This window comes from Mixophyes fleayi, chromosome 7, assembly GCF_038048845.1.
Source record: "Mixophyes fleayi isolate aMixFle1 chromosome 7, aMixFle1.hap1, whole genome shotgun sequence".
In the NCBI taxonomy this organism is placed as follows: domain Eukaryota; kingdom Metazoa; phylum Chordata; class Amphibia; order Anura; family Limnodynastidae; genus Mixophyes; species Mixophyes fleayi.
In genome coordinates this window covers 72106552-72126158 of record NC_134408.1, presented here as the reverse complement: position 1 = coordinate 72126158, position 19607 = coordinate 72106552, and the positions used below count along the sequence as shown (strand labels likewise).

Here is a 19607-nt window from a genome sequence, read left to right as displayed (position 1 = left end):
TTTGGTCTGCTTTTTGGTTTGTCAGGTTTTGCATGATTCTCAAAAGAAGCCTATTTGATAAGCTGCACCAGGGCCTCTTATCCAAATTTGTTTTCCTCATGACCTCAATTTACCCTTTGTGCACATACTACGTCGTTGACCAGTGTCACCAGTACTTAGATTAAAAATGGGTAAAATAACCTATTCTATATCTTCTTTCTACACTTGTTTCCTGTTTAAACATAAAAAAATGTAAAACACTAGTTGTATTACCTGGGTATTTTTAATCTTGGCTAGCTAATGGTGTTAATGACAAGTTTAGAAGACATTTATTTTTGCACCCATTGTTACCATGAATGTCATGGCAATTAAATGAATGGCCCAAATGACATCAGTTTCTGAAAAAAATAGTTTACAGACCTAGAGTATGCTTAGGCAAATCTGCAAATTTTGGATGTGTGATTGTGCCTACTTATTTATTCTCTCACTAAATAAGTAATTTGCAGAGTAATGTGTTGCTGTTTGAGAGGTGGACATGTGTTAATGTGCTGCTACAAGAGTGGGTGGGGGAGGGTATAATGTGTTGCTACAGGGAGGAGGAAGAAAAATGTGTTGCTACAGGGAAGAGGGAAGAATGTGCTGTTACAGCAGGAAGAGGGGAGAATGTGCTGTTACAGGAGGAAGAGGGGAGAATGTGCTGTTACAGGAGGAAGAGGGGAGAATGTGCTGTTACAGGTAGAAGAGGGGAGAATGTGCTGTTACAGGTAGAAGAGGGGAGAATGTGCTGTTACAGGTAGAAGAGGGGAGAATGTGCTGTTACAGGAGGAAGAGGGGAGAATGTGCTGTTACAGGTAGAAGAGGGGAGAATGTGCTGTTACAGGTAGAAGAGGGGAGAATGTGCTGTTACAGGTAGAAGAGGGGAGAATGTGCTGTTACAGGAGGAAGAGGGGAGAATGTGCTGTTACACGAGGAAGAGGGGAGAATGTGCTGTTACAGGTAGAAGAGGGGAGAATGTGCTGTTACAGGAGTTAGAGGGGAAAATGTGCTGTTACAGGTGGAAAAGGGGTGAGACTGTACTGCTACAGGAAGAAGAGGGGAGAATGTGCTGTTACAGGTGGAGAGGTGAGAATGTGCTGCTACAGGAGGAAAAGGGGAGAATGTGATGCTACAGGAAGAAGAGGGGAGAATGTGCTGTTACAGGTGGAAGAGGTGAGAATGTGCTGCTACAGGAGGAAAAGGGGAGAATGTGCTGCTACAGGGGGAAGAGAGGAGAATGTGCTGCTACAGGGGGGAAGAGGGGAGATTGTGCTGTTACAGGTAGAAGAGGGGAGAATGTGCTGTTACAGGAGTTAGAGGGGAGAATGTGCTGTTACAGGTAGAAGAGGTGAGAATGTGCTGTTACAGGTGAAAGAGGGGAGAATGTGCTGCTACAGGGGGGAAGAGGGGAGATTGTGCTGTTACAGGTAAAAGAGGGAAGAATGTGCTGCTACAGGGGGGAAGAGGGGAGATTGTGCTGTTACAGGTGGAAGAGGGGAGAATGTGCTGTTACAGGTGGAAGAGGTGATAATGTGCTGTTACAGGTGGAAGTGGTGAGAATGTGATGTTACAGGTGGGAGAGGTGAGAATGTGATGTTACAGGTGGGAGAGGTGAGAATGTGCTGTTACAGGTGGGAGAGGTGAGAATGTGCTGTTACAGGTGGCAGAGGTGAGAATGTGCTGTTACAGGTGGAAGAGGTGAGAATGTGCTGTTACAGGTGGAAGAGGTGAGAATGTGCTGTTACAGGTGGAAGAGGTGAGAATGTGCTGTTACAGGTGGAAGAGGTGAGAATGTGCTGTTACAGGTGGAAGAGGTGAGAATGTGCTGTTACAGGTGGAAGAGGTGAGAATATGCTGTTACAGGTGGAAGAGGTGAGAATGTGCTGTTGGAGGTGGAAGAGGTGAGAATGTGCTGTTGGAGGTGGAAGAGCCGAGAATGTGCTGTTGGAGGTGGAAGAGCCGAGAATGTGCTGTTGGAGGTGGAAGAGCCGAGAATGTGCTGTTGGAGGTGGAAGAGCCGAGAATGTGCTGTTGGAGGTGGAAGAGCCGAGAATGTGCTGTTGGAGGTGGAAGAGCCGAGAATGTGCTGTTAGAGGTGGAAGAGCCGAGAATGTGCTGTTAGAGGTGGAAGAGCCGAGAATGTGCTGCTACAGGGGGGAAAAGGGGGGAGAGTGCTGCCTCAGGGGGGGAAGAGGTGAGAATGTGCTACTACAGGCAGGGTTGCCAAGAGGAATTCAGGTCCCCGGTACAACAACTTCATGGGGCCCCTTTATAGCTGAGAATGTAAACATTTTTTGCTAATGGGTGTGTTCATACAATTGGGGGCGTGGTTATGCATCATTGGGTGTGGTCAGGTCACCCTCCTACACACAAAAAAACTGCATTGTTGTGTACACCATTGAACTGTCACCAAAAATTGGGATTGTCCCACTAGAATCACAACATTTCACAGACTCTGCTGCTCTCTCCTAACTGTTCTTCTCACTTTCACCACCTGTGGCTGCAGACTTCTTTAGTTTATGGCTTGTCTGGAACCTGGAATGTTGGGTGCCATATTTTGAAAAAAAAAATTGGTACATTTTAGAAAATTACAGCCAACCCTGGCGTTACATCAATAGCACCCACAATTAATAATTAGGCCTTCCTCCAGCCCCAACATTATAATAATAGTATTCCCATTTAATAAATAAACCTATTTTCCTCCCTACAAACAGCCCCAGCAATAAATTAATAGTATTTACATTTCAGAAATATACCTATTTCCTGCAACCATCACGGCCATTAAGTAATTCATAGGAACATTTAATAAAGAGACCTCATTCTCCCCAAACTCACCCCCACATTCAGTAGCCCCAAACCACCCTATCTTAAATTAATAGTCCCCACTATTGTGCCTCTCTCCCCCTTTTTTCTCATGCTGTGCCTCTCCCCCCTTTTTTCTCATGCTGTGCCTCTCCCCCCTTTTTTCTCATGCTGTGCCTCTCCCCCCTTTTTTCTCATGCTGTGCCTCTCCCCCCCCCTTTTCCTCATGCTGTGCCTCTCCCCCCCCTTTTTCCTCATACTGTGCCTCTCCCCCCCTTTTTCCTCATGCTGTGCCTCTCCCCCCCTTTTTCCTCATACTGTGCCTCTCCCTCCCCTTTTTCCTCATTCTGTGCCTCTCCCCCCCCTTTTTCCTCATTCTGTGCCTCTCCCCCCCTTTTTTCCTCTTACTGTGCCTCTCCCCCCCTTTTTTCCTCTTACTGTGCCTCTCCCCCCCTTTTTTCCTCTTATTGTGCCTCTCCCCCCCCTTTTTTCCTCTTATTGTGCCTCTCCCCCCCTTTTTTCCTCTTACTGTGTCTCTCACCCCCCTTTTTTCCTCTTACTGTGCCTCTCACCCCCTTTTTCGTCATACTGTGCCTCCCCCCTTTTTCCTCATAATGTGCCTCTCCCCCATTTTTCCTCATACTGTGCCTCGCTCCCCCCCATTTTCCCTATACTGTGACTCTCTCCCCCCCATTTTCCTCAGACTGTGCTTTTCAGCTTTCCTCTCTTTTTTTTTTTTTTTTTTACTTACCTTTCTATTAGCTTCTTTCTTCTCTTCTGTCTTCTGTCTTCTCTCCACTTGCTTCTTTCTTGGTCCTCTCTGCCAGAGGCGGGCTGGCCCAGGGGGCAGGGGCGCATCAGTCCCCCGGGCCGCTCAGTCTGACCCCTGTTCGGGCCGGGCCCCCCGCCGTGGATGCATGTTTTTTTTCCAGATTACCTGCGGCCGCATCGCAAAGCAAGCGATGCGGCCGCCTGTGCGCCCCCCGGGCTGAACTGTGCCAGCCCACGCCTGCTCTCTGCGCTGCTGCTCACTGAATGTCAGGCGTGACTTGATGACGTCACGCCCGACATGCAGTGTAAACAGAGAGGAGGGAGGAAGAGGCACGCCGGCGATGCAATCATGTGAGTAGCTGTATCTTTTTTTTTTAGGTTTTTTTTACTACCCAGCTCCCCCCACCAACGAAATGGCTGAGCCCCGAAACCGTATGCTACCCCTCCCACACCCCCACGAAAAAGAAAAAAAAAAGCTGCAACAGAAAAAAAAAGCTTAAACAATACAAAAAAAAAAAAGAACCTGGGCAGTGAGGCCCCGGGCCGGGTAATTAGTGCACGCTCCACCCCCCTTCTCGGCAGCCCTGGCTACAGGGAGGAAAAGGTAGGAAAATGCTGCTACGGGGGGAAGAGGGAATAATATTTGCTAAAGGAGGGGGAGAGTGTGCAGCTACGGTGGGAGGGGGATGCTGCTACGGTGGGAGGAGGGGAATATGATGCTACGGGTGGGTGGTGGACTGAATGTGCTGCTACCAGAATAAGAGGGGTGATAAGACTTCTACTTACTTTGTGTAAGCATGTTAAGTTTTATTACAGCCCCTTTAACTGACTCCTACCTCACAATGCAGCCCTCCAACCAAACAAGTCTGTGCCCTATAATTTTGAGCTTGTTTTCTTGTTTTACTTAATTTAAATAAAACGAATTAAAAAAAGATTTAAAGCAGGGGTGTCCAACCTTTTAGCTTCCCTGGGCCACATTGGAAGACGAGGATTTGGTTTGGGCCGCACATAAGATACACTAACAATAACGATAGCTGATCATCCAAAAAAACCATAAAAAACATAGTTAACATATATTTATGAGAAAAAAATTGATATATATATATATATATATATATATATATATATATATATATCACTTTTTTTTCAAATCCCCTATAATTACCTTTCAATCGCCCTGTTCAAAAAATCCTCACTAGTTATTATACTATAATCACTTTTTGTATTGTTTCGATGCAATATCAATTAAGTGCATTTAAGCCAGGCATTGTATATCAGGGTGCCCTGACCAGGCCTGCGGTACCTGACATATACATCACTGTGACCCCAAATTGTGACCTGTTTTGTTAATTACACCACTATGTTAGCTAAGGAACAACAACTTATAATGGGCCAAAGAGAATAATATATAATGCCCCATTAGTATTACAAGTAGAAGTATGTAGCAGGGAGATAAGGTCCATGATGCTCCAGGACCAGCTGACTTTTATTCACTGGTCAGCGTCCCTTGAAATAATAAAAAAAAATCCCCCTTAATTTACCTTTTAATCGGCTTGTTCTCCTGTCCTCTTCTCTTCTTTTCTCCAATTCTGTGCTTCTGATTGTTCTTCTCGCGCGTGTGATTCCTCTGTGCTGCGCTCCGCAATGGATGTTGGACGTGATGATATCACGCCCGACATTCACTGCGAGCACCGCACGGAGGAGGAGACAAGGGAGGGAGCCGGAGTACCAGCTGACGTGACCGCGTGACCGCAAGGTAAGTATTTTCTTTTCTTTTTTTTTTTGCATGATTTTTTTTTTTCCATTAACAGTGCTGCCCCCTTGCCACAACCAAAACTCCTTCTGGGCCACATTTACAGGCGTGCTGGGCCGCATGCGGGCCGCGAGTTGGACAATCCTGATTTAAAGGGAAACTATTGTGAAAACAAGTTTCATATTTTAATGTAAAGTGTCTTCTACAAAATTTAAAGTTTGACCAAATTAAATGTTAGATTTATTGTCCAGATTTTTCTTTAATAACTGTGAGCAAACAATAATATTTACATTTACACATTGTGATCGTTTTGGTTACTAAACAGCTTCTATGGCATACCATTCTTGCACCATGTGCCTGAGCTACCTCAGTCCACCTTTGCTTTCAAACACTTTTGAGATGACATATTTTGCTTAAGGAATGATAACATAATATCAGAGACCAATTTAGTCATCATTCAGAAACATATTTTTCATAATTCCCAGACTTAATATATGTTCCCTTTTTATATCAAAATACACGTTGCCTATTCAGGCGCGCTGGGGGGGGGGGGGGGGGCGTGTACAAATTACCCGGGCCCGGAGCTGCCTGTGGGGCCCCACTGGAGTTCTCACCTCTCCCCCCTGTAGCGAGTGTCGCGTGCGCGCACACCCGCAAGTACAGGGAGGGGGGGGAAATCGGTAGTGGCTTATTACCCTTCAGCTGAGGTACCTTCAGACGCCACTGTGACAGATCACCAGGTCATGTGACCGCAGCGGTCACATGGTACTCAGTGCGGGTGGGCTGCTGGATATCTTTCCATCCTGTGTGCTGTGCAGTAGAGAATAAGGTAAGAAGGAGTGCTGGAGAGGTGGGCATGTGTGACTAAAGGTGCTGGGTAGAGATGGGCATGTGTGACTAAAGGTGCTGGGCAGAGATGGGCATGTGTGACTAGAGGTGCTGTGCAGAGATGGGCATCTGTGACTAGAGGTGCTGTGCAGAGATGGGCATCTGTGACTAAAGGTGCTGTTCAGAGATGGGCATCTGTGACTAAAGGTGCTGTTCAGATATGGGCATCTGTGACTAAAGGTGCTGTTCAGAGATGGGCATCTGTGACTAAAGGTGCTGTTCAGAGATGGGCATCTGTGACTAAAGGTGCTGTTCAGAGATGGGCATCTGTGACTAAAGGTGCTGTTCAGAGATGGACATCTGTGACTAAAGGTGCTGTTCAGAGATGGGCATCTGTGACTAAAGGTCCTGTTCAGAGATGGGCATCTGTGACTAAAGGTGCTGTTCAGAGATCGGCATCTGAACTAAAGGTGCTGTTCAGAGATGGGCATCTGTGACTAAAGGTGCTGTTCAGAGATGGGCATCTGTGACTAAAGGTGCTGTTCAGAGATGGGCATCTGTGACTAAAGGTGCTGTTCAGAGATGGGCATGTGTGAGTAGATGTGCTGGGCATAGATGGGCATGTGTGACTAGATGTGCTGGGCATAGATGGGCATGTGTGACCAAAGGTGCTGGGCAGAGAGCGCTATGTGTGACTAAAGGTGCTGGGCAGATTGTGGGCATGCGTTTTTAAAGGTGCTGGGCAGATTGTGACCATGCGTTTTTAAAGCTGGTGGGCAGATTGGGGTCATGCATTTTTAAAGCTTCTGGGCAGAGAGGGGCATGTGTGAGTAAAGCATGTGGGCAAAAAGGGGTCATGTGTGACTATAGCTGCTGGGCAGAGAGGTGCATGTGTGATTAAAGCAAGTGGGTAGAGGGGGGCAAGTATGATTAAAGCATGTGGGCAGCGGGGGGCACATGTGATTAAATCATGTGGGAAGTGGGGACATGTGTGAGTAATGCATTTTTCTGTAGGAGGGTGGCCTAGTGCTTTTTTACCTGCTAGACATGCCCCCAATGATGCACAGCCACGCCCCAATTGTTTGGCCACACCCCTTTAGTGGCGCTCATGAGTTTACATGCTAATTGCCTATAGGGGGCCCCATGAAGTAGCTCTATCGGGGCTCAAAAATCCTCTTGGCGGCCTTGTTCCTATTAGTTATTACTGAACTCACAGCGCTGGAAAATGTCTGGTGCCAGATGATAAAACTTAGTCTAAAAGTCTATTAATACCATACTTACCAACTTTCTGTTGGTGAAATCCGGGAGCCTGCAGAGGAGGTGGGCGTGACGGGGGGGGGGGGGGGGGGGGCTCCAAGTGACGTCATTTTGGACCTGCCCCCATGACGTGATGACGCAAAATGCGTCATTTGACAGCGGGGGGCGGGGCCAAACGCCGCGATTCACCAGGAATCGCGGCGTTTGGGACTTAATTCTGCCCACTTCACTAGGAAGTGGGCAGAATTATCCAGATGCGGGGGATTGCCACACTCGCCCGGGAGCCCGGGAGACTCTCGCAAAATGCGGGAGTCTCCCGGATATTTCGGGAGAGTTGGCAAGTCTGATTAATACACCATTTAATAAATTAAAAATAACATAACCATATATTTCAAAAAACTAGCAAAGGCAATCAATTCTCTATTGGAGGTAATATGCAAACATAAATTGTTAAGCAATTTTTTGTTTGTGTGAAAGGTATTGCAACACTATCAAATCTAGTCACATGTTTCTATTATGCGGTGTAGTTGAGCATTTTAAAAAAATGATGAATATCAAATCTTGTTTAAATTTTCTCAAAGAATCCAAAGCGTCACAGATCTGAAATAAAAAGAAAAAAACACATGGGGCCTGATTCATTAAGGAAAGTAAAGCAAAAAAAGGAGTAACTTTGCACCTCGGCAAAACCATGTTGCATTAGATGGGGAAGTAAATTTAAAATGTGGGGACATATTTATAGTTGTGGTAGGGCATGTCCTAGATCAACTTTAAATTTCAATGTAAAAATAAAGCTATCAAGTATTTGTGTGCTAGATGAAAAAACAGACAGTATTTTCCGTATGTGCAAAATAATAAACTATTTTGCACCCCTTGCATTGTAACATGGTTTGTCCCGGATAAAATGTACTCCTTTTTTTTTTATTGCCTTACTTTCATTAATGAATAAGGCTTATGGATGTGATTCAGGTTGAATACCAGTAGTGTGGTCACATATAATGATATGATGTTAAATATCCTCTTCTGATCAGAAGAAATATAGCTCAATTAAATAATGTACTCCTATACATAGATACAAATGTGTTTACATCTCTCTAATTATGTTAAATATTTCTCTGGGGATCACAAATAAGCAGCTATATATCGGATAAATCAGTGGAGCCCAATTACCAAAAATATTGACGTATTTGCACTTTTCTTTGGTGTCTCGTATTAAATGATATCTTCTAAACTTCGGCTTCTAAGTTAAATGTCTGTGATCTGATCGGCGAGAGAGAAGAATAGTCTCAATCCAAAATACCAGTAGCTGGTATTATACTTGTCCGTCTTGATTCAATCCTGCTTTACTGGAAATTTTTTCTCAGGAGAGACTGTTAGATCTCAATTAACGATTTTAGCTTTATACGTTCTAAATTTCATTGTAATTAACGCATTTACTCGCATAATAGTGGCTTCATCAGAGGAAAAAATTAATAAAAAGTTGACAAGAGTCCTTATTCATCAAGGTAAAAGTGCATAATGAGTGTGAGATCCACAGAGCACAGCTCTTTAAATGCAGCCCACACCTGCAAGCATTACTCTATACATGGGTGTAACTGATCCGCAATTTCTCATGAAAACCACCTGTGGTTTTGCACTCTGTTTAAAATATTGCGCTTTATTCTTGGAGTCTACACTTTAATGTTCTGGTGGTTCGTCCTAAGTATATTAAATTTCAGCTACATTTTAGAGCATATATAATGTAATAAATATAAATAAATGATGATGATGTTTCAATTAATAAAATTACGTATTTTATATGTTTTATCTTCATGAGTTAGTTCTTTTAATTTATTAGCAATTTATTAGATATCTTGTGCCTCAACACTTAAAGTAGCCATCCGTTTTTTTTTGGAGGACCACTCCAAACCCTTCATAGAATTCTGCGGGTTAGTGGGACTTTGTCTCAAAAGGCTGAAGGCAAACATGTTCTTAAGGTTGTTCCCTTTTTTAAAAACTACATTTTAAAAACTACATTTGGGTTATCTGCAAGTAAGGATTTTAAAATCGAATCTTGTATAAAGATAGAATAGTTTTTTCTTAATTATTTTCTTAATATCTTTCCCCACAACCCAGTTCTGAGGTGCAGTACTAAAACTTGTTAATGGAAGTCTGGGTTTGCTGGGGCTTGTAGTGCACCAAGCCAAAATGGTGTATTTACTATCAAGTACTTTTTTATTACCACACATCCACCACCCAGGGCGTGGGAAAAGCCCTAGTGCTTATATCACGGGGCTGGGTACCCCTAGGGAAGAAAGTCTGCTCTTATTTTTCTTTGCAGACCCCATCTCCCTAGGAATTACAGCCCTGTGCTGACCAGCCTGATGTTGGTTGTCCTTATTCCCTGTAACGGATTAAGTGGATTCTGGACTATTCTTGATTAACGCTGGCTTACCTGAGGTACGGAGTCTAACGAACTCCCCGGTGTTCACCAAGAACCGCCGCAAGGCGGGATGGGCTTAGCTGCCGGGAGACGCAGGTCGCGGTCCTCAGGCTCGCCACAAGAAGTAGTGTAGCAGCAGGGGCAGCGGGAGAATGCAGCGAGAAGGTAGTAGAGGCGTCAGACAATCCGGGTCAGGAGCACAGGCAATCAGAGTAGTCAGCAAAGCTGGGTCGGTACACAGTTATGGCAGATATGCGAGTAGAGAGAGGAACGTCAAACAATCCGGGTCAGGGACACAGGCAATCAGAGAGGTCAGCAAGCCGGGTCGGTACACAGGTAAAGCAGATCCAGAAAGTCAGCCAGCCGGGTCGGTACACAGGAGGTCAAACACACTAGGAGCAGGCACAAGGAGGAACAGGAAGCAGGAGCCAGGAACAGGTAAGTTGCTCTGACACTTACCAAGTGTAAGAGCGAGATTTTTATAGAGAGCCCTGCTTGAATTCCCCGCCCAGGTTTTAGCGGCCATGTGACCGCTGAACCCGGAAGTGCGGCTTCTGGGTCCGACGGAGCGGCAGGGGAACGCGGAAGGGTAAGTATTCATTACATTCCCCTGCTATAGTGTCACCAGCACCTGCTGACAAAGCCTAGTGCTGGTATTAGAAAAATCGGGGGGAGCCACGCTTTTTGCTAGTATCAAGTTGAATTAATGTTTTATTATTATGTGTATTGTTCTTTCGGCTGTGTTGCGCCGGTGACAACTGGCGATGCCATTGCTTTTTGAATGTGGACATTGTGACTATCGCCTTTAGCAACTGTCGACAGTCACAATGTTGCTATTTTAACCATGTAAGCATATTGAACCCATCAACAGTCTGACCGTCAACAGAGTGTACCCAACCCTTAAATACAATTTATTAATTTATTGCCTGAAATCTCTTCGTTGGAGGTGTTCTTTGTTGTACGTTTTTTGTTGTAATAAAATAAATAAAAACTCTTATGTGCAGGAGGTATAATAACAAAAAAAATATAAGAATTATAAAATATCTAAATATATTATTACAATAACCTGCTATAATACACTCACAAAATTAAAATATATGCACATGTATCGAAGAAAGCACCTATCAGCTTAATTAGTGAATCCACAAGAAACGCCATTCAGAATCGGATAGCTAGTGCTGGCGAACGTATTCATCATCAGCCTATATTTGCTCCTGCCGTCAGGCTTTGGTAGGTATATTTTTGCTCTGCACGGGTCTGCATCTGTTCACAATTACATGAACACCTCTTTATAGTACTTGGCCTATATTAGATAGCCCCTCCCATCTCACCTCTCCAGCAGGCACAGAGACAATTTGCATAATTTGCACTGCTCAAACTGTCGAATGTCCAAATTGGTATCAGCTCCTCATTGCTTAGCTTTCTATATTTTAATGTTAGTTAATTTAATTGTTTTTGCCATTTAAACATCTTACTGCTTGTACATATATTATTTATTTAAAGAATCTTGTGTTTATTTCTTTATTTAAAAAATAACAATGAAAAAAAAGAGCAAATAAACAAGAGGCATCCACATTTAAGCACAGTAGTTTTAATATTCAATTGTCAAACAGTGTCATTCTGAATCCTATTTAATTTTTAGATTTGCTTTAACAGTACATAAATGTTTGTATCTATAATGATATTTTAATTTTTCAGGACATCCTTACATTATGCATCTGCCAACTGCCACCTTGATTGTGTTGAAATTTTAGTAAATTCTGGAGTGAATGTTAATGAAACAGATGAATGGGGGAGGTCTCCCTTGCACTATGCTGCATCTTCAGATATTGACAGGAAGTAAGTGCAACATTTATACCATTTTCTGGATATGTATAAAGTGGATATGTATAAGCGGATTACATCACATGTGTTAGCTATTAGGTGTATGAAATTAGAATATTCTTTTTTTACATTTGACAGTATGCTTTTATTAATTACAAAAAGAGTTATGTGTAAAGAACTATGTGAAATTAGATTTTTTTTATTGCTTATTACTCAAAGGTGAGTAATGCAAATAATTAGGGCAAAGAAAATTGAAACAAATGGAGTATTTAATTACAGGCTGGCAGAGAGCTGTCTGATTGTCGACTTAGGATGCAATTGCTCCTCATACTTTTGTAACATCTTGTATCTCCTCTGCAGGAGATCCCTCAAAGGGAGATCCTGGTGGCGAGTGCAGGGGCGTTTATTGTGTTATTGTGGCCTCAACCCCAACCCCTGGGCACGGTGAGGCGATTTACTGTGAATAAGATAATTAAGCCCTGTCCCCACCCACTTCACTAGGGAATCGGGCAGGATGTGGGAGGGTGCACTGATGTTACGGTTCTGGTTACCTTAGTCAGTATTTTCGCAAGCCTTCCTAGGGCGCGGAGTCTAACGGCCCTCCCGGTCTTCACCAAGAACCACCGCAAGGCAGGATGGGTTTTGCTGCCGGAGAACCGCAGGTCGCGGCCCCCAGGTTAGCCTACTGACGTAAGGAGAAAGCTCTATGTGATGGATAGGCAGAGGGATAAATAGGACAGGTAGGTGCAAGTAAGTACAGCACACTAAACGTGAATTCCGGAGGATGGTAGTCTGGAACGGAAGCTGGTTTGGTACACGGAATCTGTCCAATGCGAATTACTAGGGATGAGACCAGAGGATAGTCAGGAACACAGCCGGGTCGGTACACAGGAATCTGGAACAATGCAGGAGAACACAGGAGGCAGGAACACAGGAGAGGGAGCCAGAAGAAGGAAAACACGTTGCTCTGACACAGATAGTGTGTCAGAGCAGAGTAGATATAGAATTTGAATTCCCCGCCCAGGAGTCACATGACCGCTGCCGACAGAAGCCGGAAGTGCGGGGGCGCGAGCAGAGGAAATCGCTGACACCCGCCCAGGAGTTCATGACAGCTGCTAGGACATCGCCGGAAGCGCGGCAGAGCGGGGAACAGGTAAGCCAATGCTATGTGAATGGTACAGAACCAATGTGGTTATTGTAAGATCCTTTGTGAAGGCTGGTAGCACAGATTATCAGACATAAAAATAGACTGCATAATTACCTCTGGAATTTAGTTAGTGAAAAGCTGAAATTTCTTTTGGAAGCTGTGTATGCACCCAAGTACATTCAGTGTAATTGGCACATGTGCATTCATCTAAGCAAGTTAAGTTACAAAAATAGACACTGCACTGGTCCCTCAACTTCAAACGTTCATATTTTTATAATTGCATTAATCCAGAGGAAGGCATATATACAGTAGCTAATTTAGCATCACAGGAAAGGGGGTAGGAGATTTCTCCTGATCAAAAAATGGGATAAACTCTCTGGTTCAATAACCCTAATAATGTCCTCTACCGATTAATGATACAGATACAATTTTCTGTAAGTGCAGCTTCAAATGCATTTTAACGTTCTCTTAGTGAATTTGTAATCATCACCTCATATGGTAAGGAATTCTAAATCTTAATTTCCCTTACAGTAAAGAAACCTTTTCTATACTTACAATGAAACAGCCTTTCTTCCATTAGCAATTGATAACCCGTGTCCTTTATGTGGTCCTTGTTCCTAAAAGTTAGTTAGACAAATACTTGCATTGTCCTTATATATATTAATACATATAAATTAGGTCATCTCTAAGTTGTCCTTTTCCCTTCTGTACAATTTAGTCCTTCCATTCACTTTATTAATAGGGTTGCTCACCTTTGAACCCTGAGTACTTAAAGATATTTCTCTTGGTGAGGTGCCCAAAACTGTGCCTCGTATTCAAGATGTGGTCTACCTAATCACTTTATCATGTGCATTATTCTCCCATAATTTTATTCACCTATACTGCGTTATGTCAAATAATATTCCTTTTTTTTATTTTTTTTCCACTTATGCGTTTGACAATTATTGTTTTCCTTATAAAGAGCAGGAAAAAAACAATACAGTGTGTACTATATATATTAAGGATGCTTAGTCCAATATACATGTCTTTTAAGTAAGCTTTATGATATCCAGGATCTGATTCATCTCTGTATGCAACCTGCATGCGATGTTTATTTAAAAAACAAGCACAAAACTTCAACTAGGTTACATTCAAATGCAAGCTGATCTCTATATACAGTTTAATTTATATCTAGGTAAAAGTATGTTCTGGCTAAAGGTTACTTGCTATATGTAGAAAGACCAGACAAGGATACACACATGCATATGTGCAATATAAAGTCCTATTAGAACGCATGCAGAAATTGTCAGGAATCGGGGCCTTAGTGCTGTTTACACCACTCGGCGGTACCATATCACCGTACATCTCCCTCCTGGTCGATTGCAGCATTCTATCCTGGACAAGTGTGACTTCTGTCTCCAGTACTGGAGGCTGCCATCTTGGGTGAGGCATTTGCCAAACATTCAGCGGAGTCTGAACACATGGGGGTAAATGTATTAAGCTCCCTTTACAAGGCAGCGCCGCTTTAAATTTAAACGCCGAACTCGCGGGTGTTAAAAAACCCGGAGCTTAATACATTTACTCTCTGATCTCATCCACCAATTGGCTTCCTCTGCAGACTATAAGAGTCTCCTCCTCCACTTAGCAAATTGCCAGTGCAACACTTTCCTAGTTCCAGACTCTCACAGTTCCTGTTGGTTGCTGCTTCAATCCTGACTGCTGTATACAGATCTGAACAAACATCCTTCGTGGGAGTTCAGCTTTACTCTGTTTGCTGTTCTATGGATTTCTACCATTAACTCTGAGGGGTCTATTTATCACTCTTCGTTTTTTTTCAGTTGATACTTTTCAATCCTTATCTCCTTGATAAGGGTTGAAAAGTAACGGCAATGTATTAAAAAAAATCTCAGGGACAGCAGTGCCGATAACCTGCTGTCTCTGAGAAGTGACTCACCAGGGTATCGCAGTCTTATCTCCTTCTTGAAAGCTGTGGTGATCTTCTCTTGTTTGTTCTGTTTACTGCCCATGCGCTGACTGTAAATTACCGGCATGTGCAGAGTCATCCCCCACTGCTATTCTGTGTTTCTTGTGAGACGGACAGCATTACTGAAGCAGCAGTAATACAAATACTGCCATACTAACTGCTAAAATTAATTGATAAAACAATGACTACAAATTTCAGGGGTTAACGGCAAAGTGCACCCAATAACAAATGAGACAGGACTCACATTCTTTCATTTATAAAAAGCAATATTTATGGATAATTAAATGTACATTAAACTACTAGATGGGTATATTGCATGGTAAAAGTAGTGACCAGAACAGTGAACTCTGGTGAACTCTGACATGTGACTGGGAGGGATCACATCCCTCCACCCCTCCACACAGACGCCGTCCAGCTCTGCTGAGCTGACAGGTAAGAAAACTCTCACTTATGAAAATGTACGCCAGCTTCAGATGATGTACATTTTCATGTAGAAATTGAGAAACATTTTAATTGTCAGAGTTTGATACATAGCGATGCTGAGCGCTCCCCATACATTGTTATGGGGAGTGCTCAGATAAACGCTAATAGGTGCAAAGCAGCAGATATCTCTGATATCTGCTGCGATGCTAGCTTAATACATAGGGATTTTACCGGTAAAGCCCCGAAAACGTTGTTTTCGGCACTTTTCAAGGGGGGAATACTTTGATAAATAGGCCCCTGAGTGAGTTTAGCTTCATCGTGTTTGCTGTTATATGGACTTTTACCATTAACCCTCTGTGTGAGTTCAGATTCAACGTGTATGCTGTTATATGACCTGCAAACCATTAACCCATCGTGTGAATTCAGCTTCATTCTGCCTGCTGAAATAAGTACTTTGGTCATTTATTCCTTGTGTGGATTTACCTTCATTTTATCAGCTTGTGTACAGATTCCAGCTGTTATCTTCTGTTCTCCTCTCATCAATCTATCCTTGTCTCTCCTATTGGCTATCTGGGGTAGTAGGTTGTTCTGAGTCATTCACCTTCTGGAGCCATTTCTGTGTCTCCAGGTACCGACTTCCAGTTCCAGGCCTAAACCGGGTTCGGAGTTCTCAGTTGTCCAGTGCCAGTTCCAGGCTTAGTCTGTTCAGGAGGTTGCCAACCCTGTATATCCTCTGCCTGAGTTCTGAGTCTTACCAGTGCCAGTTGTGGTACTATATTTGCCTGAGTCTCTGAGTTCTTGGAGGTACGGAGTCTCTGCTCATGGGTTCGTGTCTCCCCTGTTCCTTCGTCCAGGTTCCAGTCCATCAGCTCAAGATTCCAGGCATTTATTTCAGTACGGAGTCCAGTTCAGCATTCCTCCTCCTAACTTCCAGTATACGGGATTAGAGCAAGCTCTATGAGCAAGCCATTCATCCGGCCCCCCAGTTTCCACTACACTCCTGCCACAGCTAGCCCCAGGGGTCCCGAGACAGATCCCCGAAACCCTATTGCCGTGACAGAAATATTATTTTATAAAATAAACAACTCTTAATAATATAATTATTAATAAAACTACATGTAAAAAAATATCCTTTTTCATTTTTTTAATAGTAAATGGATAAATCTGGATGTTAATGCGTACTATACATACAATGCTTTTTATAGTCTACAGTCTAGTTTTTAAAAACAAACACTTTACTGTGTTAGTCATCAATATCAGTCGGCACTTATGCCTGACCTTCAGCTGGTGCAAATAATACCGCTAGAAAACATGTGCTTAAGAGATCCACAGGACTTATATCAGCCACATCTGCGTTGACACGCCCTTGGCACTCCCTTATTTTACATTGCCTACGTTCATCTGCCCTTTCCCTCCCCCATCCTGCCCCTCAATTCGTAGACAGTAGTAAGTATCATTTGCATTCAGACATTCAGAAATTAATTGCATGCAATTGCTCTCACTTCCGCAATGTCAGTTACTGAGTATGGGCAGAGCTATTTCATGCAAGATACGGCACACAAAGGCACTTACGTCTAAAGATTGATTAGGCCCACAATGTGTGCTCATTAGAATAATCATTCAGACCTTCCTCGTTCTTATCTGTTGACCTATGACCTATATGTAGGTCATATTCAAATACTCTCAATCTGTTTCATACTAGTTGTGACTGGATCACTGTTAAATAACTTTTGGTAAAAATTTATTTAAAGTGAATAGCGCAGGGCACTTATTTATGTAATTGCATTTGCACTTGTTTTTTTTATATTGTGGGATAGGTAATCCTTATTTCTGAGACCAGGGAAGAAATTTGTCTCTTGTCTAATCTTGCTATAGGATATGCCTGTTTCTGATGCATATATCTGACACAATGAGCCTATGTTTACCAAGCCTTTGGTGTATTGTGGTTTGGGAAACTGGCTTGTGTGGGTCTTTTTGTTGTTCTGTGTGAATATGAATTCCGAACCGTCTGATGAAAGGCCACGTGTTAATTAAATCTTTTGATGTGTGAGGTTTAACTTGGAGACAGGAAGGTTTAATTTAAAACGTGCTGCCACATTTCCTGCATCTCAAAGATGTAGGAAATCACAGCAAGGTTTTTAAGAATGTCATAGCTAAGTATAAATACTAGTGGTTTTGCAATGCATGTAAATCAATGTTCGTGTGAATAGAGTCCTGATTCTAAAAAAAGACATTTTCTGAACTGTATAAGAGATGAGCTCTGTGAGCATGTAATCATTCTTCTGACTTTATCTGATCTGATCACACTGGTATCTTCCACCAGTGTCTGTGAGCAAATAAACCATCTTGCTTCAAAGACCTGCTTGGAACCATCTTCAATATCGTTGTATCCCTGTGATCTGCAGATTAGACCCTAAAATCTAATTCGTTCTCCTGCTGACTCTGCGGTTTGGACCCAAGCTTTCCCAGTACCAACGCTCTGTCTGCTACCCATGCAGTCCTGGTCCATGTGATAGGCCAATCTCTCCTGTGTTGTAGCAGCGTGTTGTAAACACATCACTGTTACACTGCCTGTCGGCAGCTGTAAAAACGGTAAAGAATAGATCAAAGTCCAAAAAAAACCGTGGGCTCTCCCCTCTATTCCTGCTTAACCCTAGTGCTGCCTGACTACAACTGATTCCGTGAAAATCGGGGAAAATTTTTGCGTGGGGTCCCCCCGATTTTCACTTAACCAGCACTAGGCAAACCAGCCGGGGTTGGAGGCACTATAGCAGGGGGGACACGCAGCAGGGGTCCCCCTGCCATAATGACTAACCAACCCCAGACTGTTCAGCCCTGGGCTGGATTCCCTAGGGAGTGGGGTCCGCTGGAAAAAATGAGCGGGCCCCTCCCCTAGAGACACCTAGCCCAGTGCTGATAGCACTAGGGCTCTTCCTACCCTTGTGGGCTGTGGGTAGTAGGGTAATAACGGCGATAGATGGTAAACGGACGCCATTTTGTTTTGTGGAACTACAAGTCCCAGCCAGCCAGGTTGCCCAAAATAGTGTGGCCATACTGCTGCTTGTATAACTACAAGCACCAGCATACCCACGGCAGCCAGGGCATGTTGGCACTTGGAGAACCACAAGTGCCAACATGCCCTGACATCCATGGCTGGCTGGGACCTGTAGTTCCACAAAAGAAAATGTTTAAAAAACCACCACACCCTCGTACAAACCACTAACATTTAATAAAAATAAAAAACCCACAATAAACACAGTAAGCACCCTCATTTACACCACATATATTTTTATTAAAAATAATAAATTCCCTGATACTTACCGATGAAGTTTTCTTTCTTTTGTCAGCAGCTTTCAATCCAAAAATGGCTGTCACAAATGTCCCAAATAAATTTGTATCCAACAGTCCTGGCTTTCCCCAGAGCCGGATTTACACCTCATGGGGCCCTAGGCAAGATATCGGTTTGGGCCCCCCCCCCTCACACACACACACACACAGTGGCCCCTCACACACACACACACACACATAATACACACGCACGCAGTGGCCCCTCACACACACACATAATACACGCACGCAGTGGCCCCTCACACACACACAGTGAACCCTCACACACATAATACACACACACACACAGTGGCCCCTCACACACACACACACACACATAATACACGCACGCAGTGGCCCCTCACACACACATAATACACGGACACAGTGGCCCCTCACACACACATAATACACGCACACAGTGGCGCCACAGAGACACACACACACACACACACACACACACACGTCCCCATAACAGTGTATTGGGGAGTGCTCAGTAACGCTATTTACCAATGCCTGAAAATAAAAAAAATTCTCTTTTTTTTTTCACGTGTGTATGTACACTAGCATTAACGTAATTGAAATGTTTCATTACTGTCGGCTCTACTCCAAGCGCATGTGTGGAGGGTACCATGTGATCCCTCCATCACATGAGTCATGGTCACACATCTTTCATATTAAGCAGTGCGTCTTAAATATGCCCTTTAACCGTTTTATAGCAGGGATCAATACATGTGCTAAAATTAAATAAAAACAGATTTCAATAGAAATACAGGGGGACTTGCGTATTAAAGGGTGAAGGGGTTAAAAGATCTCAGAAAATAGCTAACACACACACACACACACACTATACTACCCCACCCCTCCCCCAACTTACCTTTTTCCATCTAGGAGCTGTGGAGTCTTCATCCCCATCACACATGGGATGGCACCTGGGATGTGGTGCACGTCCCATGTGACACACAGCAGGCCACACAGAGGAGGGAGGAGGCCAGACACCACACTAGCCCCGTGTGGCCCCTCCCCCGATTCACGGCACCCCCCCCCCACCCACGAGTCGCGGGGGGGTGGGGTGCCG

The 19607-nt window shown here is 43.7% G+C and overlaps 1 protein-coding gene across 9 annotated transcripts in view; it reads left to right on the top strand.

Annotated features, from left to right (window-relative positions):
• ANKRD44 (ankyrin repeat domain 44) overlaps nucleotides 1–19607 on the top strand; it is a 372760-nt gene that overhangs the window by 239337 nt on the left and 113816 nt on the right. For 7 of the 9 annotated variants that reach the window (XR_012678247.1, XM_075179968.1, XM_075179969.1 and 4 more), the window contains 2 exons: nucleotides 11544–11684; nucleotides 12030–12113. Coding sequence is in view for 8 of the 9 variants with exons in the window: in XM_075179968.1 (XP_075036069.1) it covers nucleotides 11544–11684; nucleotides 12030–12113 (225 nt within the window). In the remaining variant the exon portion in view is untranslated. The remainder of the gene's footprint in view (nucleotides 1–11543; nucleotides 11685–12029; nucleotides 12114–19607) is intronic. The other 2 variants (XM_075179970.1, XM_075179966.1) reach the window with 1 other exon arrangement.